The 24,703-nt window shown below is 42.7% G+C and overlaps 1 protein-coding gene across 1 annotated transcript; it reads right to left on the bottom strand.

Annotated features, from left to right (window-relative positions):
* Positions 1-1,296: 1,296 nt before the first annotated feature.
* LOC104943853 (protocadherin-16-like) lies at positions 1,297-19,863 on the bottom strand (the record flags this gene model as incomplete). Its single annotated transcript, XM_010769318.1, has 19 exons — positions 1,297-5,520; positions 6,001-6,142; positions 6,264-6,550; positions 6,816-6,946; positions 7,409-7,560; positions 7,677-7,888; positions 7,972-8,085; positions 8,195-9,061; positions 9,181-9,390; positions 9,509-9,634; positions 10,458-10,697; positions 13,195-14,041; positions 15,399-15,556; positions 15,934-16,030; positions 16,122-16,309; positions 16,893-17,921; positions 18,325-18,561; positions 18,725-18,956; positions 19,675-19,863. Coding segments are annotated over 19 exons (8,040 nt in total), but the record flags the coding sequence as incomplete, so codon positions are not given.
* Between the last annotated feature and the right edge of the window lie 4,840 nt (positions 19,864-24,703).

A 24,703-nucleotide genomic window follows, 5' to 3' on the forward strand; every position in this document is an offset into this window, starting at 1 on the left:
AATGAGTTCCCATGACAGGTGGGGTTACGTGCTTAAAAATAACACTATTTGGTAACATTGTTGATGTGCATTAATTTTAATATGTGGAAAAGTTCAAAGAGTCCTGACAAATGCATTTCCAGTTGAGATTATTGCACACTTTGAACTTTTGGCTGTTTGATGAAAAGTTAATTGGGGTAAAACGAGTGATTTGTGGTGTCTTGGTTACATCACTGTATGTTATAAGAGCCAGTAATGTTTCGCGTACAAAATTAAAACATTAGAATAATATTAATCTCTGACTGTAGAGCTTTCACCACTTTGCAGTAAATCAAATTGTTGTTATGTGTTAAGGATTATCTAGGGAATAGAAATCGAGGGAAGTTAGTAGAAACAGCAACACTGGTATTTCTCAAGTAGCAAAACAAAGATAAATGCTATAGTTTGATATAGTGATATAGTTTAAGAATTATTGTCTGAACATCAGACGCCTAAACGTTTGAGAGTTAACTGGGTATTTGGTGTGGTCAGTATTGCACGATGAATGACGACTGAGCTGCAAATCATTATGTAAATGAGACCTTTTGAAAAAATAAATAACTAGGCTTAATAACACAAGAACAGGATGGAAATAAGTCTGGCACAGTGTTAATGTGGTGTTAATTTGAGAAATGGAATAAGGCTCAACATTTTTATGTAAAGATTTTAGTGTACTTTCCAATGTGTTGTTATTCTTTGTCACTTCATCTGTGCTGGAAAAGCTTCAACAACAGTATTAACGGTATAAAAGAGAAGAGTTTATTTGTTCATGGCTGCTTTCAGTAAGAATTATGAAATCTTTAAAGCCAACACTTTCAATAACATGTTATGGGGTTGTGTTACATCATATTTGCCCCATGAGCTTTTATTTAATGGATATCATTAAGTGAATTATTATTCATTTGAGAAAAATGTTCCTTAGATTAGGAAAGTACTGGGAGTGGGCCACATTTATCGGAGGTTACAGGGAAAGTGACTTTAACTGTATTTAGATTAAGTTAAGGATACCAGAAAATACTGTTGAGACTAAATCAACTAAATATCAGAGTAAAACTTGATAAACGCTCATGGTAGAAAACTTGTAATGCATGTTTATAGGATATATTGAGTTTAATTATTGGTTATCTTTGGGATTTTCTGGGAAAAATTGTAGAGATCTGAATATAATAATATGCAATAACTGAACCAAATAACTATTATCATATGACTCATTTTCATTAATTAAATAAATATGAGAAAATGTCTGAGACAGTGAAAGGGACGACGGTGAGTTGACATAAGTACTTTAATCAGGCACTTTTAGAAGAATTTCTCTTCTTTGACACCATAATACGCACAGTTTGGACAAATATGAAACACAAGTGGTCGGGTAACACTGTTTTATACAAAACAAAACAAACAACAAGGTACCTTCAATCAATTAGGTAGTGTTCATGTATATTTGGCCATGGTCAAAACAGCATCCTTGTAAATAATTTACTAAGCATCACAGTCTACCTATACAATGAATCAAGAAATACTGAAGAATGTTAGTGGTGCTTAAAATAATGTTAGCAAGGGTCTTAAACTGGGGATTAGGCAAACAAAATACTGTTATAATGATAAGTACTGTAGGGAGGAATCCACATTTAGGGTACTGAGGGCACTATGTAGTTTTAATGGTAATTTACACATCATTTTACGAAGGCGGCCAAAAAATACAATTATGATCATGAACGTATTCATGGCGTAGGCATCTGTGTGAAAAATAGTGTCTGAAAATATACATGACATACTTTTCTCATCATTAACTAGGAAACATTCTCTGGTGGGGTTTTAACATTCATCAAAAATGTTCTTTTCATTCATCATATTTAAGTTTGACTTTCAATCCATATTGTATTATTTATTTAAAGCGCTACTGAAAAGAGGGGACAAAAGTGGTCCAAAAAAAGGGGACAAAAATAAGAATACCTGCCACAAATGTAAAGATAATACTTAGTTAGAGTTTAAGTATTGTTTCTTTAATGTTTTACTGAGAGACATTGGATGAGTAGACACATGACACACCGGCTTACATTCTCTGTAATGATATGGCTGCTTACATTTACCCCGTAGCTGCTCAATGATCTCCCACACATGGTTTATCTACAATGCAAAATTAGGGCAGAAAAGCTCACCGTGAGAAATTAAAGCAAGGGCACCTGAAGGATGTGATCATTGGATGTCAAGTTTAATTTTCCATTGCAGGAAATGAAGGAACGTGCATTGAGAACTAAGACACCTTTTTTTAAGCATTTCACATTCATGATTACCTTTTGATGTGACATCAAACACACACAATAGTCTATTCTGACTGATGTTTCATTTGTTCAAGCAATGATGTCTCTTCCTCCATAAATATTTACATCTGTTACACAAATCCCAATTCATAAAGCATCGATGAAGAGCTTCATTTAAAACCACAAGGATAAGAACGTCAAGAGATAAAACCAACTTACAGTACAAACGAGTATACAGTACAAACTACAAATATACAAATATAGAAATATATTCTGAGGTTTTAGCAACCTTGACAGTTTAATGCCATTCCTTGTCAGAACAAAATGTAAATATAAAAATATAGACAATGCTTTTGTACAAAATATTGACATCATGTATGAATCTCCATTAGAATGTGCAAATTAAGACTGATCAACAGAAGAATGAGGAGTTTCGTTCACACAACCACACAAAAAGGCATAGTCCATTTTGGCCTGTTAATCATGTAGTTCAGTTTTTTTTCAGTAAGCACCACAACTTCATTTGGATGTCTGAGTGTGACCTTGTGTACTCTTGAGAATAGCATTAACATGGTTCAGGTTAGCAGCCCCTGTGGTCAAACATAAGGACAGTCTGGGACAGCAATGACATTTCATTCACCCTGAATTGTCTTTTCATTTTAAATCCTCAGCTCTGCCTCCTCGATATGCTCTAAATGGTGTTCCGTTGTGCTGATCATTGATGCGGAGGGGCCCTGTGAGACACTGAAGGGTGTGATTGCAGGGGAGCGGGCTGCCAGCGGGGACAGAGAGGGGGAGAAACTTGGAGACATGGCGACTGAGGAGATGGACCCCTCTGCGCTGAGGGGAGATCTTCGGAAAGAAGCCAAGTTGGGAAACGTCCTCCCTACAACAGGTTTGGGGGGTACAGTTTTGGCCCCGGGGTGGGCCACAGAGGTTATGAGAGGCGGGGGGTCAATTCTTGACTCTGGTTTTGCTTTGTGGTGAAATGACCTGCGAGGATTTGGAGGAGCCGACTCATCTTTTAACCGTGCTATCTCAGTAAAAACGTTCGCTAAAGGTTGGAACTGGGGGCACCAGTTCAGCAGGTAATCCCAGTTATAGCTCCCCCTCAGCTCCTCGTCACTGGCCACGATGGCAGTCAGCGAGCCGTCCACAGGAGGCTTCCCATCCTCTGGGAAAGTGTAATCTTTTGGATGGGAGATGTTGAGTCCCCTTCCCACACCTACATACCCACCCCCCTCATCCCTGTAGACTGGCACTTGGCCAGCTAACAGAGTGCCATTCAGACTGCCCAGTTTCTTCCCCTTGAACCAATCTATGGACGGCTCACAGGACACGTCTGACAGCTGGTCAGCATCCTGTTGGATTCCAGAGTCGGGACCCCGGGCAGAGATGCGTTCCTGCATGGAGGATGATATACTTGATACTCGAGGGTATTCATTTATCATTCGGATCTCATCATCCTCAGCTGCCTCTGCAGAGCCACGCCCACTGGAGTGAGAGGGATCCAGTGATCCTCCACGAGTGTACGGACCCCCACTGCTGCCACTCTGATCCGGCGTGTATGCAGGAAGGGTCTGATGGTAAATCATTTCATTTGCTGCTATCTTTGTTTCCTCAAACTTGTGCATCATGGTTCCCGGTGCAGGTCTCTCATGCGCTTTTTGATCCTTCTTCTTACGTCGCAATTTAACAAAAAAGAGCGCCACAGCAATTATTATTAGTATGACTATGGTCCCAAGTGAAACTGCAATGACGCTGATAAGTAGCATATTCATGTCAGTGGTGAGGCCGAATGATGTATGGGTCACATCTACAGTAACTTTGGCCACTGCTACGCGGGATGACTCCAGAGGGCTGTGAGCCGTCACATCCAGTGTCAGTAGACGCACCTCTCTTTTGGAGCGACTCCTATGTGTACTGTAGCTGTCCATCTTTAGGGAAACTGCTCCTGTGGATTTATTGACTTCAAAAAAAGGCGAACTGTCTTCCAATGAGTAAAGAACAATGCCATCTACGCCCCCGTCCTCATCTCTGGCTTGCACTTTGCCAATGATTTGACCTTTCTTGGCTCCCTCAGGCACTTCAAATGAGAACTCTGAGGAGGTGAAAACAGGATCATATTCATCCTCCCCTGTAACATAAACCTGCACTGTTACAGTAGCAGAATAGTTGCCAGCATCCATGGCAACAGCCACAAAATGGAAGGAGTTTACCTTCTCAAAGTCAAAAGTAGAGCGAGTCCGTACTTCTCCCGATGTTTGGTTCATGAGGAAGGCCTCTTTTCCCTCTTTTGAGTTATCTAACATGTAGTACCTCAACTGTCCAAAAACCCCCCTGTCATGGTCGATAGCGTGCAGCATGGTGACTAAGGCATTCTGGGGTTTGTTTTCCCTGATGCTGGCAGTAATTGTTTTGAGGGGAAAGAAGGGCCGGTTATCGTTAATGTCCTTCACCTCAATACTAACTGGGGCCAAAGCGTAGTGCCCTTGAATGTCACTGGCCTGCACAACAATCACATAAGACCACTGTCTTTCGCTGTCCAGCTGTCTCTGCAGCCTCAAGGCTCCGGTCCACTGGTCCACCTGGAAAAGGTCTGTCTCGTCCCCTGAGCTTATGGAGTATTGCACCTCTCCATTGGGAGCAGAGTCTGGATCTGTGGCAGATAGATGCAAGATCTCTGTCCCTGCAGCTGCACCCTCACTCAGCACTACACTGTACTCCACTCGGCTGAAAGCTGGAGGGTTGTCATTGGTATCTGTCACGCTGATGACGATAGGAACGCTGGAGCTGCGCTGAGGGACTCCACGGTCTGATACAACAACAGTCAGGTTATAACTTGGCACCGCTTCAAAGTCCAGCTCCTCCACCAGGATCAGGCTGCCCACTGTCTGGAAGCCGTGTCCCTCCAAGAAACGCACGCTGCTCTCAATCTGGAAGGTATTACCCGAGTTGCCACTGGCAATGGCAAAATCAAAACCACAGTTGTCCCGGGACAGGTCTCCGTCCACAGCTTCCAAGGTTAGCACAGTTGATCCAGGAAGCCCGTCTTCACTCACAGTGGCTCTGTACTCGGACTGATGGAAGATGGGGGCGTTGTCGTTGACATCAGAAACTTGGACCTCGACAGTGGCAGTGGATGAAAGCGATGGAGTGCCCTGATCACGCACCTCAATAACCACCAAGATGGAGGGATTCTTAAAATCAAACTCTGTTTTTTGGTTGACAAACAGAGTACCTGCAAGATTAAAAAAAACACGGTCATTCAGAAAGCATTTTCATTTTAATCCTCTAGAGTTGGTCATTTAACTAATAAAAATGTTTTCATTACACATAATGATTTGCTATTACAGAAAAATATATTCGTCATACAAATAAGTCAAAAAATTTGGGCAAATGCTTTTGACTGGAACATAATTTGTGGGTAATCAATCTGAGAATAGAAGACAGAAAAGATTGAAGTCCTCTTTTATAGACCTTTTTTTTTTTTTAATATATATTTATATCTTAAACAAAACATTTGAGGCAAATAAATAAATAATGACCTTATATGAACAAAAAGATTAAATATTTTGCATTCCTATTGGAAATATTTCCAAACCCCACATTTGCATCCGAGAAGAGCCTTAGAGGATAACATTTGAAAAAACTTGTTTCAGGGCAGGTCTAGTTAGAAAATACGTATAAGAAATCATAATGGTGCACACAGTAACCTTACCGTTGCTTGGGTCGATGTAGAAGACGCCCCTAGTGGATGACATTACTCTGTAAGTAATTTTCCCGTTCTCCCCGGAGTCACGATCTGTGGCTGTTACTGTGATGACTGCACTGCCTGCTGGGAGGTACTCTGATACAGTCACCTAATGAGAAACACAATGTAGAAATTACCGTTACAGATGCTATTAAGAAACAATTAAAAAACATTCTAACAGTCAATATAAGTTGGTGCAGGTGTAAAGATGTGTGTGAGGATGGCTGTACCTGATACAAGTCTTGAGTAAAGGTGGGGGCGTTGTCGTTCACATCATCCACCAGCACAGTGATGTTGGCCTCGCTTTGATGTTTAGAGTCAGATGAGCGGACCGTTAATGTGTACCACGTCCTTTCCTCATAATCCAGAAGGCCAGTCAGAGACACTGCTCCTCCGAAACGATTAATCCCAAACAGGCCTTGGCTGTTTGCGTCCAGGTGTAGTGTGTAGGAGAGGGCTGGCCCTGAGTCCACGTCATTCCCTGTTACTTGGGTGATAACTGAGCCAATCATCGCATCTGTATGATAATAAGGTGGGGAGGCAGGAGAAGAAGAAATGTAGCTTATCGTTAAAAAACAAAATGTTTCTTTGTTAAGAAATATCCTGCTCTGGAAAAGCCATGATCAAATAGACAGGAAATGAACAGAGGAACTTGGCAATAGTTTTTTAGTAACAGGGTCAGACTTTTCTCACTGTTTCCCACTGAGTGTGATTCCGGGGAGTGTGAAGTGAGGCTTTATGATAAGATCACTGGACTAGTTTCCACTGTGAAGCTGACTTACCCTCAGGCACCCGGATCTCCCGATGTAGAGGAATCATGGGGCTGTTGTCGTTGAGGTCGATGATGATCACAGTGAGGGTGGCAGAGCCAGCCAGCCGCGGGGTTCCCCGGTCTGTTGCCGTAACAACAAGTCTGGTGCCACATAATGAATGTCAGTGTCTGAACTTTTAACTTTTTATGAATGTGGTTGTATAATGTTTCACTCCCCACTAAGATCAGAATCTTTTTTTTCAGAATGAGCATAAAGCTCACTTGTTGTTTTTTTAAACCTAACAAATCTGAAATTCATCATCCTTTTTTTCCAATATAAAAAAATGATTGAAAAACAAAGTATGTTCAAAATCTGATTGTAAACTACAATCTGCAGGGCAAGACTTCAATAGGCTCAGCTCATTTGCATTTTATCCCAATTTTTCTCATCTCTTTCTTTAACTCAAATCATTTCATCAGTAGTAGTAACAGACCATCAGTAATAACAATATTTGAGAGGGAATGGACATAATCACAGTAACAAAGATTAAACTTTGATGTGTCAAGGGCAGAGACAGGGCATGTGATGGAACAGATAAACAAAAATAGGAGAGCAAAACTCACTTGGTTTGCGTCCAGATCTCTCGGTCCATTATGGCTGCGGTGGTGACGCTGCCGGTCAGTGGGTCTATCTTAAACAATCCGCTCATGGATGATGACCTGATAGAGTATGTCACCTGACCGTTTTGACCCTGGTCCCGGTCATCTGCAGCAACCTGAAGAAACAACCGTCACATTTTAGAAATTAAAATATAGCTATATTTCTGTTTCAGTTTAACATGATCTAATGAGCAATATTGGATTTGTAAGTCTACTATTCAGGCTACTGCACCTGAATAATGGGGAAATCGTAGCCCTGCGCCTCTCTAATGTAGGCTACATAGTTCTGGAGTTGGAAGCGGGGCAAGTTGTCATTGACGTCCTGCAGGATGAGGTTGACAGCCATGTAGGAGCTGGAGGATGCCGTCTCGGCTTTCACCACAAGGCGGAGTTTTGGGGTCTCCTCAAAGTCTAGTTGGTCAGATCTCTGCACCCATATCTCACCTAATCCACAAAATAACAATGAGTCACCCTATAGATTTGGAAACAATACACATTGTACAGTGGATGCTCTTCTCTGCACTTACCAGTTATAGCGTTTATTCCAAAAGACTGCAGTCTGTTTCCACTGAAAATACTGTAGCTGATACCCGTTTGGGAGCCATCGGGGTACTGGGCCTGAGTCTGTGTTACTACTGTGCCTACAAGGTAAAAGAAAAACATTTGGTTAATACATTTTACTTCCACTTAATATCGCAACTATGCATTCAAATTTATCTGAAAAAAATATTGAAATCTAATATATAAAACCTTTAGCAGAGTTCTCCTGCAGACTGATGTCTCGAGCCGTGCGAGAGAAGCGGATCCCCCTGTAGCTCTGCTCCCTGATATAAATAATAACCACTCCGAGGGAAGATTGAGATGGGTTGCCCTGGTCCATGGCTTGAACTATCAAAGTCCTCTGGCTGTGGGTCAGCATCTGCAGCTTCTCCGTGGCCTGGATGTCTCCTGTCAGTGAGTTGATGGTGAAGCCCCTCACAGGGTTGGCGAAGCGATAAAACACAGAGCCATTAGCCCCAAAGTCCTTGTCCTCCGCCCTCATGGTGGCCAGCACTCTGCGGCTGTTCACGCTACTGGCAGAGATGTTCACAATAAGTGGGTCCTGAATGAAGAAGGGGGCATTGTCGTTCACATCCTGAATGTAGACGGTCACCTGGACAGTGGAGTTACGTGGGTTGGCAGGCGAGGAGTCAGTGGCAACAACCTCAAAGGAGTAAGAGGCGGTCCTCTCTCTGTCTAAGGGTGCTGCTGTGATAATGCGGCCAGTGTTTTGGTCTATGATGAACATGCTGTTAGAGCCACGGCTCAGGTAGTAAAGCACCTGGCTGTTGGGGCCCTGGTCTAGATCAATGGCTTTGACTTCCAGGACCAGTGAGCCAATGTGAACATCTTCTGAGACATCTGCTGTGTAGCTGCTGCTCTGAAACTGGGGGCTGTGATCGTTGATGTCCATAACGGTAACCTCCACGGTGGCAGTGCTGCTGAGGGAAGGGTGGCCCTCATCCTGAGCTGTGACTGTTAGCGTGTAACCAGCCCTGTTCTCTCGATCCAGAGGCCTTGAAGTGGACAACACACCTGACTGTCTGTCCAAGCGAAAGTCTCCCAATGAATCTCCAGCTGCAAAGAAAACCAATGGTTTTAAAAGGTTCAAAATGATAAAATCCTATAAAAAGGTGAACGGTTGAGTTGGTCATTTAACAATGTGAGTGGTGCAACAAAACAAATTATTAGATCACCTTTAATTTTGTAAGTAATCTCCCCACTATCTCCTGCATCCTGGTCAGTGGCTTTTAAGGTAAACAGAGGCAATGCCTCCAGGTTTTCAGGAACCTTAATGCTGTAGTAAAGGTGTCCAAAGAAAGGGGCGTTGTCATTCTCATCAAGCACTCTGATCTTCACCGTGGCTTTGGCATGGTTGGGGGGAAGGCCTTCATCTTTTGCAAAAACTGTCACAATGTAAACGCATACACATCACAGGATTAATGCCAATTTGAAGTGATGGCAAATTACAAATGTACTTAAAATAACTTTTATATTCTCATAGTATGTATGTAAGAGGAGTACCTGTCACGGTGTAGTACTCCTGGAGCTCCCTGTCCAGAGACTTAGTGGTTGTTATGACACCTGTCACTGGGTGGATGCTGAAACCATCCTCTGAGATACTACCATATATCACCTGCCCATTGGTTCCTACAAATAAACACAAAGTATCTTTGATTTAATTTGAACATAGATATGAGAAACAAATTATACAAGAAGCAATCAATGTGGTTTTATTTGTAAATATGTATAAGAAAAAATGCATATAGAAAGCATTTAGATTTCTCTCTTGTTAACCACCCTCAGGTGTCTGGATGCCAGATTGAGGGCTAACAGAAAGCAGTCTGGCACCCTCACCTGTTTACTTCTCTAATTACTTTTGGAGAGAAAGTTTATAATCCGTCAGTTTTATGTGCTTCTGACTAAGTCAAAGGGAATGCACACATTTTGCACTCCTACCCCCACACTACTGAGTCCTCAATTAAAAACAACTGTTAATGTGTAATGTGAACCCATAGTCAGCACATCAAGGCTGAGAAGAATTACTGGCATTTATTCCCATCTTAACTGCTGAAGCAGCACATTGAAGAAAAAGAACACGCATATATAAACAAATTATGATTTAGGTCATTTGTTCTGAAAAGACATCTACCTGTCTTGGTTTTAAAACATTTTTAATTTAATTTTAAATCCTTATTTTTTGACATGTAGTTTACAAGTAACTATATATAATCTGAATTGTATCATTATATTTTAATTTGTAGTTAAAATCTGTCAAAAATAAAGTGATTTAAAATAAAAAATCAATGGTTACATGTAACTTAATCTAGATGTCTAAAACATTATACTTCCAACCATCAAGTTTTAACCTAGTGCTACCAAATCAGTGCTAATTGGGATTATGTTTGATTAAAAAGTAGGCCAACATGTTTAAAGCACCAGTAACTTCGTCAGGGCACATTGTGTGCCTCACCTTGGTCCAGATCAGAGGCGGACACTGTCAACACACTAGTTCCTGGTGGCTGGTTCTCGGAGATCTGAGCCTCGTACTGGCTCTCCTCAAACCAGGGCACTTCATCGTTAACATCAATCACGTGGACACACAGCAGCTGGCTGGAGGAGTGCTGGGGTATCCCATGATCCTCAGCGGTTATGGTGAGGTTAAAGACATCCTGCTCCTCACGGTCCAAAGGTTTGAAAATAGACAGAGAGCCTGTAGAGAGATGAATCAAGGCTGAAATGTGAGGAGAGATTTCCTGTGTGTGTGTGTTTGTCTGTGTGTGGGTGTACTTTATTATAGCCTGTTTCATAGAGGCAGTTACACACGACAACTATGGTAGGAAAGCATGCTTTCAAAAGGCAATAAAATATGCCACTTTCCATGGTTGTGTGTAGTCAAGTGATTTAAAAAGCTAGTGTGAAAAGTTGCCGTGTGAGGGCCAAATTTAGAGCTAATCTCCTCCACACACACAGCTTAGCCTACCTGAGTGCTACCACCACCACTGCTGAAACAGCCTAACAGTCTGGCCACAGTTTACGAGATTTTCCATTGGAGAATGCCACAGCCATCGAGAACGAAGCAGTAAACACACGCTCTAGACACGCAACACCAAGGCCTGCCGTGCTCCGTAGAAATTAGGGGCAGCCTGGCCTTTTCATTATGCTGCCCTAAGAGGGTAGCGCTTACATTGATTCAATTTCAATTTCATGCTTTAAAATGAGCCACAACTGTTAAAGAAAGGGCCAGGACTGTTTTGGTTTTAACTTTCTTGCATGTTTTTCTTTGTATCTTGCAAGTGCTGAGATAACTTGCCCCTAAGACTTTAATCTGGTAGGAGTTACAGGATGGAATATGTTCACCAAATACGACTCCCCTGTGATCCTGCCATATCCCTGTTCACTGATAACACATGGGCAGGACAAAAAACACACTGGGAACGTTTTTTGTTTTGGATGTTTTCAATTCCAACATTTTAAGCCTGTTTGAAGTTTGTGGTGCCAACACTTTGGACTGCAATGTGAGGGTTAACTGAGGTTGTTCAGATGACACACATTGTTCTTATCTTTTATGCAAAAGTAATTTGTCAACATTTGATGTCTTAATATTGTAATGGGGCCATATTTTGCCAAAAATATATTCAACATAGCACTCTTTCTTCCTTTTAAAAGTGAAAATGATGTCTTGCCTTGTAAAAATGACTGATGAGATTATGTGACTTTATGTGTTATGCTAATAATATCTCAGTTGCTCTTTATGTTAGCTGTTAGCTGTGAGTTGAAGCAATGGAGTGTGTAGAGATGGTCCCAGGTCTCTGGTCACTCACCCCAAAACAGGAGCAAACCAGGTGCCCAGAGGATTAAGACTGTCAGTATTCTAACAAATAACCAGTGTGCATGAAAACACTTCAAGATGAGCGCACATACTGGGCTGAAGCACAAGTGGCATGCATGACAGACGCTGAATGTTTCCATCCCTGATCTGCTCGAGGGGCCATTCCGGTTGGCGACATGAAGGGGAGGGCGGGGCCAACGTTGACACGTGTCTCAAATACCACAACAAAGCCCACAGGACCAAATAGCCCAAGGTCAACGTTGACTAAGTGACCGAGTCTCACGCAAGCACCAAAACTCATATGTGCGTGCCCACACACACACACACACACACACACACACACACACACACACACACACACACACACACACACACACACACACACACACACACACACACACACACACGTGTGTACACATAAACACGCGTAACTGATCCCTTCTCTAATGGTTCCCAGAAGCCCGGGCAGGAGGGTCTTTGGTCTTTCATGGGAATATATCCACAATAACAGATGATGGGTGTGTGTGCTTATGCGTGCTTTCGTGTGTCTGTGTGTCTCTGTGTGTGTGTGTGTGTGTGTGTGTGTGTGTGTGTGTGTGTGTGTGTTTTAAATATTTGGCAGGCTGCTCTGTCTGGCCTCCAACTGAGGGAAATAAGTCATGAAAGGTGAAGCAAGATTTGAGCGGCACTGAGACGTAAGCAGAGTATTACAGGAGTTGGTGTGTGTTTATGTTGGGGGAGGTTTGGTAATTGTGGACGGGGGTTGAAAAGATGAGTACACACGCAATGCGAGGTCAAATTTATAGGTGGCACAAATGCTTTAAAAGTCCATGAAAAGACCCAAACAAAGATGAAAAGATGAAGATTCGCTTGTCTGCTTAAGTTGAACATATTTCAACTTCAAATACAATGGATTTGCAAGACACAGTAATTCTTAAGAACTGGAATTTCCAACAGGTGCTGAAAACATAAAGATAAAAGGACAAGCTGAGCATTTACTTCAGATAAATAAACAGGAACAAAGCGAGTGGCTTGGTGGAAAATAGGTTAACAACTAAAAAATCAAGATTAAAAAGTGTTTCCTTCTAATACCCTGCAAATGTACTGCAGTCATATGCTGTTGGCGAGGACATCAATGTTTATTATTGGATGCCAACATGTCCTTTATATATCTAAGAGCGAAATAGGCTTTCAGTCGCTAAAACATAGCACAATAACAAATATTTTAGAAGTTGAAACTTTACTTTACTTAGTGATGTACTCCATCTGAATACACCTTGAAACTTGAAAATAAAAATAAATGAATGAAATCTTCACTTTCTCAGATGTATGATTTATGGGCACATTATTTCCTGCAATGGAACTGGGCTGGACTTACCAGTGTTAGGGTTGAGGCTGAATGTTCCTCCGGTGTTGCCTGATTGGATGCTGTAGGACACTCTGCCATTTTCCCCTTGGTCTGCATCTCCGGCCATCACATACAGAACCACGAAGCCCACCGGCTGGTCCTCCATCACACTGACAGCTGTTGGCGATCTGAACACTGGTGGATTGTCATTCTCATCTGTTACATACAACCTTGCCGTGACACTACCCCAGCGCCTCTGGCTGGCATCCTGGGCTGAATCTGTTGCCTTAACAACCAGTATTAGGTTAGTGGTGACCTCATGGTCCAACACCTGACCCAAGGAGAGAACCCCAGTGTCAGAGTCAAGGTGCAGTAGACCAGGGGTGTTTGGCCACTGGTGGAGAATGGAGTACTTCAGCTCGCTGTTGGGCCCACTGCCATCTTTATCCGTGGCCTGAAAAGTATAAACGGAAGAGCCAGGTTCCATGTTCTCGGATATAACGATGGTAATGGGATCCTCTGGGAAATGTGGGGCGTGGTCATTGCTGTCCTCAACTTCAATGTCCAGGTGGACCAGGGTGCTGCTAGGATTGGCCTCAGAGAGGTCATCCACCTCGATCTGCAGAGTGTAGCGGGCATCTCGTTCATAGTCGAGAGGACGAGCCAGGTACACGTCTCCATTTAAGCGATCTACGACAAAGGTCCCATCTCGGTCTGTACCCCCCACCAATGTGTAGGTCAGCTCCCCTACCTCTGGGGCTTCACTTTCACGAATACGGACTGAGCCAATAACTGATCCAGGTTGGGCCTCCTCCACAGAGTTGAAGGACATGGAGAATGAATTGGTCTTAGTAGTAGGTCTGTTAGTGCTGAGAACCTGCAATAACAAAGAACACTGTTTGAGTATCTGAAGAAAAATCAACACAACAGTGGATCTCATGCTCTATGTATGTTGCTAGTGGCACTTCAAGTTAAAACATTTTTTTTAACTCCATGTTTTTAATGGATTTTGGGAAAGCAAAAACAGATTTTGCTCAGTTGAATCGTTTTTACTGCATCTGATGACTGGGAACAAATGAGAACGGTTACAAGAGGTTTTGTTGGCTTGAGTAACGTGCTCGCTAACCTTAATCACTTAATCTGATACTCATGTCGCTGCCAGGAAAAATATGACATGATAAAAGTAACACAATCAGGGGAGGAAATAGCGAGACAAATTTAATTTGGCACTTGGACATGTACTGTATACTGTATAGCTTTATATTTTCTTTGATGAGCAGTTCAAGTGTCTTCAAAGACTATGACATTATTAACTTCTCCCTTTTGTGTAAAACACATTACACACTGTTTTACTAAAACATAAGCAGCTGTGAAGGGGTATTAAGAAGGAGTGGCTGTGCTGATCAAATGTGCAGCAGCATTACTGACAGTGTTTTGTAAACCGAAGGAGTGATCTAGATACTAAGCATCCTCCAGAAGAGTTTCCACTGTAAGTAGGCACTCAAAAAAATATCCTGAGATTGTTGTGAAGCCTTTCACGACAAGCTGAAAATTGGTTCCACATTAAATGGAAAAGGAGTGTTCCAGAAATACATTTGTATAGTCCCCTCCTATCATCTATGGATTTAGAAAATCAGCTTGAAAGATGATTAAAGCAAATGCAGAGATGCGTCAGTGGGCAAGGACAACACTGCACTGTTTAATCCAATTCATTTATAATTATGACTTCCATTTTATTTTTTTTGTTAAGGAGGAAAACTGAACTATTTATATGGCAACTCTATTTTCCTGGAACCTATATGTCTATGTTCCTTCCATTGTGTCCATTTTCTGTTCTATATTAAATATTAACTTAATTACCTTCAATACTATGTTTTACGGGGGTGTATAGCCCTGCAGCTCATTACAAAAGGGGCTACTGTATTAAAAAAGTGTTGAAGTCATTGAGTACGACCTTGATCATAGCAGTCTACAGCTGGCCCTCATCACAAGCCAGCTGGGAGTATTTGATTCAGACCCACTTTTCCATTTCAGATAGAAATTTCCCTTTTGAAAAGTCACAGGGGAAGAAATGGGAGGGGATGGGAGGGACGCTTGTCAGAATTGAGGTTGATATGTCTGCAGCTGGTGAGGGGCCCAGAGACACGGATCCTGAGCCCCAAGTCTATTCTTTGATATTAAATAGGTGAGTAGTGAGGGTGTTTGTGCTGGCCAGGCTCCAGCTAAAGTCTGACCTGAATGGTGAGGGAGCAGGGGGTGCTGCGAGGGGGCAGTCCTCTGTCAGTAGCGGTCACCGTCAGAGAGTACTCAGCCCGCTCAGAGTGGCTCAGAGGGGAGGATGAACGCAACTCCCCAGAGTTTGGGTTCAAAGAGAAACACTCAGCTCTGGGACCTGGGAGAGAAATGGAGTCCAAACTTAAACCGGAGACAATGCGGACATTGGGGGAGTAAAACACACATTTGTAAGCATAAAGCCACAGTTACAATGTGATTTACACTAACACAAAGAAAAACACACTAAAATAAAGAAAAATAAATATATATTTTATTTGTATACAAATAATAGCTTAAAATGAGTAAAAAACCAATCAGAATCTAATATGCTAATACCCTGGCCATGGGGGGCCGATGGGCCTCAAAGGTGTCCTGATATGGATCATTCTCTTTCTACATTATCAGGACATTTTTTCTTTTCCCAAACATGTGGTACATTCACATATATGATTTTGCACAGATGAGTACTCTCTTTATTTCTTGCAGGTACTGTACCTGACAAAGAGTAGAATATGGTTCCGTTCTCTCCTTCATCTGGGTCTCTGGCCTGCAGCGAGCCGAGAAATACCCCAGAGGACTGACCTTCTGCAACCTATGAGTTAAAAATCAGAATACGTTTCATTAAAGACCATAACACAATATTTGTTCTGCTCGTCTGTGTTTCTGTTCTTGTGTGCCATCACCTGTATGATGACACTTTTTCCTGACTGGCTGTGGGTGAAAGCAGGGCTGTTATCATTGTCATCAAGCACAGTGATGAAGGCTGTGCCTGTGGCGCTGCGAGAGGGCGAACCACCGTCTTGAACCACCACCACCAGCTGGTAGCTAGACTGCTGCTCTCTGTCCAGAGTGGTCCTTGTACTGATCTCACCTGGGGAGAGAAGGACTTGGATGAGAGGGATTTTATGCCGAGGCACACATTCAGAGCACTGGAGTTATGATGAAAGCTTTCAGAGCCAGCACACTTTGATCAGAGACACACAAGTAATATAAATGCACAGTGCTGATGCACAAAAACATGTGCGCGCACACAGATTTCTGAAGGATGGCAGATGCCGTAGACTCGTAAATCAGCCAGAAACTAATCTCAAATCAGACTCTGAGTCTCCACCCACAGACTAACAGCCTCAGCAGGCCAATTAGAGCCCAGCACGACGCTTTTTGCTGCTGTCACCATCATTTTACTAATTTATGACAGTGGGGAAGAGACAGCAATAGTCCTTCATCTTCTAGAGATGACTTGGTAAGTTGACTAAACATTGATTAAATAATTCAATGGAATTCTGTGTATATATACATACAATTATATCATCAGCTGCTTTGTCAACAGCAGTTTTATTAAAGCATGACATAGCTCTGTTTTAGAGGCATCTCTCTCTTGAACATGACGTTTATTGGTTTTATGCACAGGTTTTTTTTCTTGCAATTAACGCTGTTGTGATGAATATTATTACCTGTGTTGGAGTTTATCTGAAAGTAGCGATCAGGGTGCAGGAAGCGGTAGCTGAGGCGTCCATTGGGGCCACTGTCTCTATCTGAGGCTGTGACGTGACCAAAGCCTGATCCTGCTGGCAGGTTCTCTCTCACAGCCATGAAGACCCTCTCCTGTGTGAGCCGAGGAGAGTTGTCATTCTCATCAGTCACTGCTATCCGCACTGTGGCACTACCTGTCTTCTTCAATTGTCCTTGACCTTGGCTGGCCAGCACCGTTAGAAGATAAATGTCCTTGACTTCTCTGTCTAGGGCGCTTTTCACAAACAGCCAGCCACTGTCTGCAGCGATGCCAAACCCGGCAGCATCTCCATCTGGACGCAGGTGATATGCCAGGGGACTGAAGTGACCTGAGCCAGGGGTTTCTCTGTTCAGAGCCCTGACCTGCAGGAAGCGTGTATTTAAGGGAGTCCCTTCTTTGAGCTCTACACGGTAGGTGAGGGTATCAAACACAGGTCCCTGGTCATTCTCTGCCTGGACATGAACCACAAGCATGAAGGTGGCGCTAAGCTGGGGTACTCCACTATCCTTGGCAATCACCTGGAGGTCATAACGAGGAGTACTCTCGTAGTTTAGGCTCCCTACCAATCGGATCTCTCCACTGCTGCGCTCTATGCTGAAGGTCCTCTGGATTCCACTTGGAGAGTTAAGATCGAAGGTGAGTTGTCCATTGACTCCAGAGTCTCTGTCCTCAGCCTGGACCCGATACACCACTGTGCCCATTTCCGTATGCCCTGGTAGCAGCAGAGACTCAGAGGATGAGGGCAGAAACACAGGCGAGTTATCGTTGATGTCAGCGATGGTAATGTGGACACGGGTCTGGCCAAAGGCAGGGGGGTTGCCACTACGGGCCTGCACCTCCAAATCCAGAGATGATTGGGCTTCATGATCCAAGGATAGACTGGTCCTTAAGGCCCCCGTGTCAGGATCCACTGTAAAGTAGCCTGCAGGGTCCCCAGAGCTGATGGTATAGGAGATATCCCTAGAGGTGCCTAGGAAGGGAGAACGATGACAAAAACCAGAAACATGTCACCATGGCCCTGGAGATTGAGCTAAAAGCACTGAAGTAACAGTATACCCCAACGTTGTAATTTTTCAATTTTCATGACTGTAATAGAGCTCAGAAAAAAAACTCAGAAAGTGAATACATAAACAAAGTTGTGAAATGGATTTTTTGATTGATGAGATAGGTGTGTATAGTGGCCAAGTGCCTATATGTAAAAGTGCAGGGAGCAGAAAATAAACTGATTAGAGCACAGTCTAGTGTTGCTGATACATTTATACTTTTCAATATGGGTTGTCAGGCTTCTGGGGTTCCTGAGTGAGTGAGCAAAGAAACTGATTTGACTGACTTGAATGATTAATAAAGAAGAAGAATGTGCTTGTAGACTCTACCTGTCTTACTGCTGGCCTGGACAAAGCCGACGACCGTCCCCCGCAAGACGTCCTCGGATACAGTAAAATAGTACTGAGTCTGTTCGAACACAGGTGGAGCCACCAGCCCCGCCACTACACTAATGTTGACTCTGGCATTGACTCTGGCAACCAGACCACCACCATCCTGAGCAGAGATCACCATGGGAATGACAGAGTTGGTCTTTCCATAGACTGACCGAGACAGGGAGATCACACCTACAAAAATAAGACCGTCGACAATGTTGAAACAGGCTTCTCTTTACATTACATAACATTATAAACCATGCAAAACAATACCAATAATAATACAGCTATTTTAATATTGTATATTTTGAAAATAGAGTATACAGGAAGGAACTGGGAAATGAATTGTGCCCACCTGTGTCTTTGTTAAGAGTAAAGTAAGGGGAGGCCCCTCCAGGTACTGTCTTGTATGTAATTTTTCCATTCTCGCCTGAGTCAGGGTCATAGGCCGTCACTCTGACAACAGATGTCCCAGGGGCGCTCTGTGTGCTCAGGCTGACAGCGTAGCTGACTGGGTAGAAGGCAGGTCTGTTATCATTAATGTCCACCAGATCTACCTTCACGTAGGTTACTGAGCTCAGTCCACCCTGCAGAGGAAACAAAAAGCTCCTTTGTAAAACCTTGACATATTAAATCATGAGCAGAAAGAAACACACCTGAAAGCAGGATTTAGGCCACATTAATGGTGCAAGTAGACCGCATTACTTGTGAAAGTCAGTAAAAGTGAAAACCAGCAGTAAACCCTGTTAAAATGTGGACGTATAGCCGTAGCCTCTAAAATACAGTCCCAGCAGGTTTGTGCAGGGATACAGATTGATAGTTTCCCTCGGGAAAGAGCAATATGTCATGACCCGTGAAGGGTGAGAGGGCCCGCTGCAACCGTACAATCTGTTTCATAGGCTTTTCATTTGCAGAAAATACAGTGCAGGCTTTTGATTTGGACCAGGTGGCAAAAAGGAGGGAGGCGGGAGTCCAACTTGTTAAAATATTACTGCCTGACAGTTGAGGCATTTCTCCATCTGATTGCTTTAACATGGCCGAAGTAATTTTCTTTCATTTTAAACCTTTTATTTGCTAAGTATTATTTGGCAGAATGAGAACAGGATATATTATTTTTTAGGAAGTCTGCCATGGAAAGCCATTCAAGATTTGTTTTTTGCTTGGCTGCTCAAAAGTTTTATTTTTCTGCACAGTTGGCCATGTCTCTGCTCTCCTGTCTGACTGAGAAGCATGGCAGCTGTGTTTATAGGATTACTTCGTGGCTCAATGGATTCATATTAAGCGTGATTTAAAAAAAAAGCTCACCCCATCCACTGCAGTAACAGCAAAGTCGTAGCTGGCCGGCCCTTGATCTCTGTCGAGTGCAGCACTAGTGCAGATCTGGCCAGTCTCCTTGCCAATGGTGAACTGAGAGGGAGCGGCGCTGTTCATGCCGGAGCCGAGGGAGTAGGTGATGGATCCAAAAGAGCCGCCGTCTGCATCGGTCGCCGTCACCTAGAGAGAAGAAAACATGCTATTGGTTAAACATTTCAAAATATGCCTTAACTTTAAATGCATTAAGTTGTAAGATGAATATCCTACAGGATAAACTCAGCAGTTTCCGTACTCATTAATAATGCTACCCTAAAGCTGCCGCAGATCAGATATAAATACTATTAGAGGGATGTAAGAGTGGTGGTAATCTACAAACTGAAACAAGAGCCCCATACCAGGTGCCTTTTGAAAGCATCTTTGGATCTGGTCTTTGTTGTTTATCTGAGGCTGAGCGTGAGCCAAACATGCTCTTTGGCAGAAAGGGGCTCTGTGGGAATGAAGGAGGATGACTTCTGCAGTCTGGGATGGCTGCCAGCAGGAGAACTGCCTGCTTCGGGAGTGGCGTCTGTCTGCAGAGGGCAGTGACAGGGACGGCTGGGCAACATTGGAGTACCGCACAGTATGCTTCAATGCCTCACATTTTACCCTAATGTAATGTCCCACTTGCGGTCTGGTTTTAATAATGCCGCACAACTACATAGGGCTGGAACCGGTGGAGCTATTAAAGCAGCTCACAAGCCATCAGCCGGGGAGCCGACTCACTTACAGGATCTCCCAAGACAGCGCAAAGCAAATAAACCAATCAGATCGTGTCCCTAGGGACCAGAAGTGTAATTGTTTGCAAGTGTTGGCTCTGGATGGCAGTTTGCAGGATATTAAAGTAGGGTTAAACTTCACAAGTTGATTAGAATTCTCTTTTCTTCCTTCATTTATAAATAGATCTTTCTAAGGAAACAATAATTGGAAGAAGAAAGCTAAATTCATGCGGAGGGGCTCCAACACTCAGTGGTGGGGAGTCTTCTCTGCATAAAAAGGAGTATTCATCAGGAACATTGCCAAGAAAAAGAAGGCAAACCATGCTTATCATCAAAAGCTGAGATGTTTTTTTAAATGGCATTGAGTGTGAGTAGATGGAAATCATTCATTCAAGGCGATGAAGGTTTGGCAGCTGTAATTCAGGCTCCATCTCTTTCCTGAGCAGATGGCAGACGGGGGACTCACAGAGCATGCCCCACACTCTGACTGCAACTCCTAACAGAGGGCGAGTAGTGTGTAGGAGTGAGGGAGTTGTAAAGCTGGCAGAGACGCAAGCCAAAGAGAAGAATAATAAACCACATGAGGAAAGGGGAAACCAAGACCAATACAAGAAAGCTACTCCATCTTTTAGCGCACATAGGCTGCAGCTTACTGTAATATTTTATCATTTTGCAGGGGGACAAGTTATTTATAACAATCCCACAGCTCGATATGCTTGTTTTCTTCACAGTTGTGTGATGAGTGTCAGCTGGAACACTGTAGTAATACCATGGGTCTTAGAAAAGAAACGTTCAAAAGCCAGCAGATATGCTACAAACATTTCCAAACAGGATTGTAGGAAAATATTTCCCCCCTTGTGACTGGCTCATTCGTGGCAGGCAATGAATGTACGAGGTATTTCAGCAAACTCCAAGTAGCTTTCGATTTTAGACCAAAACTTTTTTTTTACAAAGTACACCCACATACAGTTCATAAAAAAAATCACATGTAAAAAGCCCACATTTATATTTATGATACCAAAAAGAAAGAAAGAGAAAAAAAAAAAGAAAAATACTTTTTGTGGGGTGAGAGATGGAGCTCTTTTCACTCTATAAAACTATAATGATACACAGGAGAATGAACTAGTGTGTTTAAACTTAACACACAGTTGAAATGAGGGTTCTCAGTCAGTTTTAAAAGTTAAAACTTGAGCAAGGTCCAGTGGCACAGTGTGGGCTGCCGAGATACTGAGCTTTCTGTTCAAAACAAATTCAGAAGGGGGGATTGAGTGATGGGTATGCCATGAAATTAATTAGCATGAGGAGGATCTGGAGCTTTGATAATTACCCTTCTCCCAGCGCTCCAGTACTGCGCAAAGTGGTGAGGATATATGGTTTAAAAACCTGAGAGTAATACAGTATGTTCTTTGAGTTAAGTGTATGGCCTTTTGTGGGGGAACAGGGGAATATAAATAACCACACAATCACATTTGCATACATTCTAACCACTGTAAGTAAATGCCTGAAGCAAATCAGTCTATTTTGAAATCTGCAGAGATTGCAATTTCTGTTCCACTCTTATTTCTAAGTTAATAGCAGCATATCAGTGTCATCTTGCTGGAACACAGAGACTTGTCTGTCTAGTAGGAGTTTATAATTATTCAGCCACACATATAAAATGACATAAGAGGTCATATGCAAATGAAAAAATGAGCAGGACAATTAGCCAAACCTCAAACCATGAACCTTGAGAGACGGAGAAGACCTTAACAACATACAGCCTCTGGCGTCACAGAAAATAATAAATCACAAGGATAACTACCTTCTCTACGTCTAGTGTACATTAAGGAAAAGGAAATATTCATAACCAAGAAAGTTATTTGAGATGTAGTAGGAATTCTCCTCCCTGCAGCAGAGATAATAATAACTCTCACAACTTTGGACCAACCACGCATACACGGGGCCTCTCTTTCTGTTTCCCACTGACTTTTCACTCTTTCTAGGTATTACGCAAAGTCTCTATTTCTATTGGATTAAAAGTTCAAAAGCAGGAGTAATCTTAGATCATCAGAAGCAGCCAGCAGTATTCTCCCTACACTCTGTGTGTGTGAGTGAGGCATGATGGGAGCTGTCTTATCAGCAGGGGAAAGGCAACGTTTGGCCGAGTCCTTAGTAAAACAAGCTGGGGGGATCCAAAGATAACTGGGGTACTTGTGGTTCTCCCATCAGATTCCAGGAGCCTTCCAGAGGAGACTGTCCAATCAAGAGAACAGGATTCGCAGGAGAAAACATGCCTTTGAATGTTTATGTATAATATGTTCAAATGGAATAATGATCCTGAGGCTTTTGGATGCTTCACCGTGTTCTGGCCCATGTCCTCGCTTCCTGGTCTGAGAGAGAGCCAGGCCTGCAGGAAAACAAGCCCAGGGTTTGGGTGCGTTCTATTTTTAGAGTTGAATTTCCCCAAACTATTAGAATGATGTGGCTTTTTAGTTATTTTACTTTGGTGGATATTACCAGACGTATCTCAGCGTGACCTTATTTTCCCAAACCCACTGCTCCTCTATCCATCTTTATTCTGCAGCCATGTAAAAAAGCTCCACGGTGGAAAGAGCTAGAGTAAAAACCTGTGAGTAAATGAATGATGTAGAGCCGAAACCATTGAAGCCAACAAGGGGTGAAATGAAGGGGATGTAGTTTTTAATCATGCTTCCCGTATTTTGGAGTGCCCAGTCAAACAAATCTGTCTCACGTAGTCCTTAGTGAAACCAGCCAATCACGACTGCACCTCTGCCAATCCAAATAGGCCACAAATGACGGAGCGTGCATGTAAATGTTTGCCAACTGGGAAATTATCGCACACAAACTCTGCTTGCACGCATTCGTTGAGTATACCTTAGATGCATAAGCAAAGACACCGGTGTACAAACACTGGGGATAAAATCAATGCTCATTACAAGCTTGTGATGCCTGCAGAGCAAGTGAGCGAGACCATTTTCATTCTGCACTCTGATTATACCAAGATCTTCTTTGTATTCACTCGGAGCTCTTTTTAAACAAACTAAGCCCAGATAAGTATGCAGCAGTGGCTACCGTGACTCTAGCCCAGTGGTTCTCAAACTTTTTCTGCCAGGCCCCCCTTTGGAGAAAAAAAAAAGTCGGGCCCCTCCCCCAACACAAATAGTCACGTAATGGGCCAAGTTAACATTTATTAAAATACATCAATATGAACGTGAGCATTCCTTTAAAAAAAATCAAAAAATCACTTTGCTAGAACAGTGATAATAAAACAATGCTCCATAACTCTGTGTGCTCAAACAAATAAATACATAATACAATTGTGCAATCCCTTTGCTAGAACAATAACTTATAATACTTTGCCACTTTACAATCTGTGCAAAAATATGAAAAGAAAGAAAATGCTGATATTTGGCAAAGTGTGTCTTATCACAGTATTAGTGGCTGCAATGAGCCTGTTTTGTACTGCACATTTTTTCAAAACGGGGCTGCAGGCTCAGTGGCGGCGCCAGAGATTTTACTTTGGGGGTGCTTTGGGGTATCTTAACGTTTCATAGAGGGTGCTCAAACATTTAGGGTTTCCCATTAATGTACCGGTCGCTACAGTTGAATTTCGTACTGCAACACTCCCCACGCAAATACACAGTGTACCCGCGACTGTTACAATGAAGGCTCGATAATCAGCTCACGGCATATAGGTGTAAGCAGGGGTAAAGTGCTATTTTTATAGGTGGGGAGTGGACCTAACATCCTCGAGGGGGGGTCCGGAATTTGTTTTTAAAATATTGAAGTTAAAAGAATCAATCTGGTGCACTTTAAGAGCAAAATGAAGAGATCTATGGATACATCACTCAACACCCATATGAAACAGAACTGTAAACAGATTTACTTTTTCTTTATGGATATTTTACAAATCACTCCCCTTTTAAACTTTATTCTTGTTTTACTGTCATAGTATTTCATAACTGTTTTTCATTTATTCTCTTATTTTTGTATATCTATAATGATCATATAAATGCCTCGGAAATAATTTTTTACATTAATCGTGACCAAACCGTTTTGGGACCCACTGAGATAACTAATCTCAGTGGGTAATCTAAACACTGAGAGAGTCCTTTACCTCACTGAGCTGAGGTTATCTGAGCGTCTCAGTCTGACAGGCGAGAGTTCTCCCTCCACCTTGTTGTTGAAAAAGCTAGCGTAGCTTACACCAGATGCTTACAACAACAATCTCCGGTATCAGTGTGCGCTCTCTCTCTCTCTCTCTA

Source organism: Notothenia coriiceps, unplaced genomic scaffold (genome assembly GCF_000735185.1).
Source record: "Notothenia coriiceps isolate Sejong01 unplaced genomic scaffold, NC01 NC01_scaffold00006942, whole genome shotgun sequence".
Taxonomy (NCBI): domain Eukaryota; kingdom Metazoa; phylum Chordata; class Actinopteri; order Perciformes; family Nototheniidae; genus Notothenia; species Notothenia coriiceps.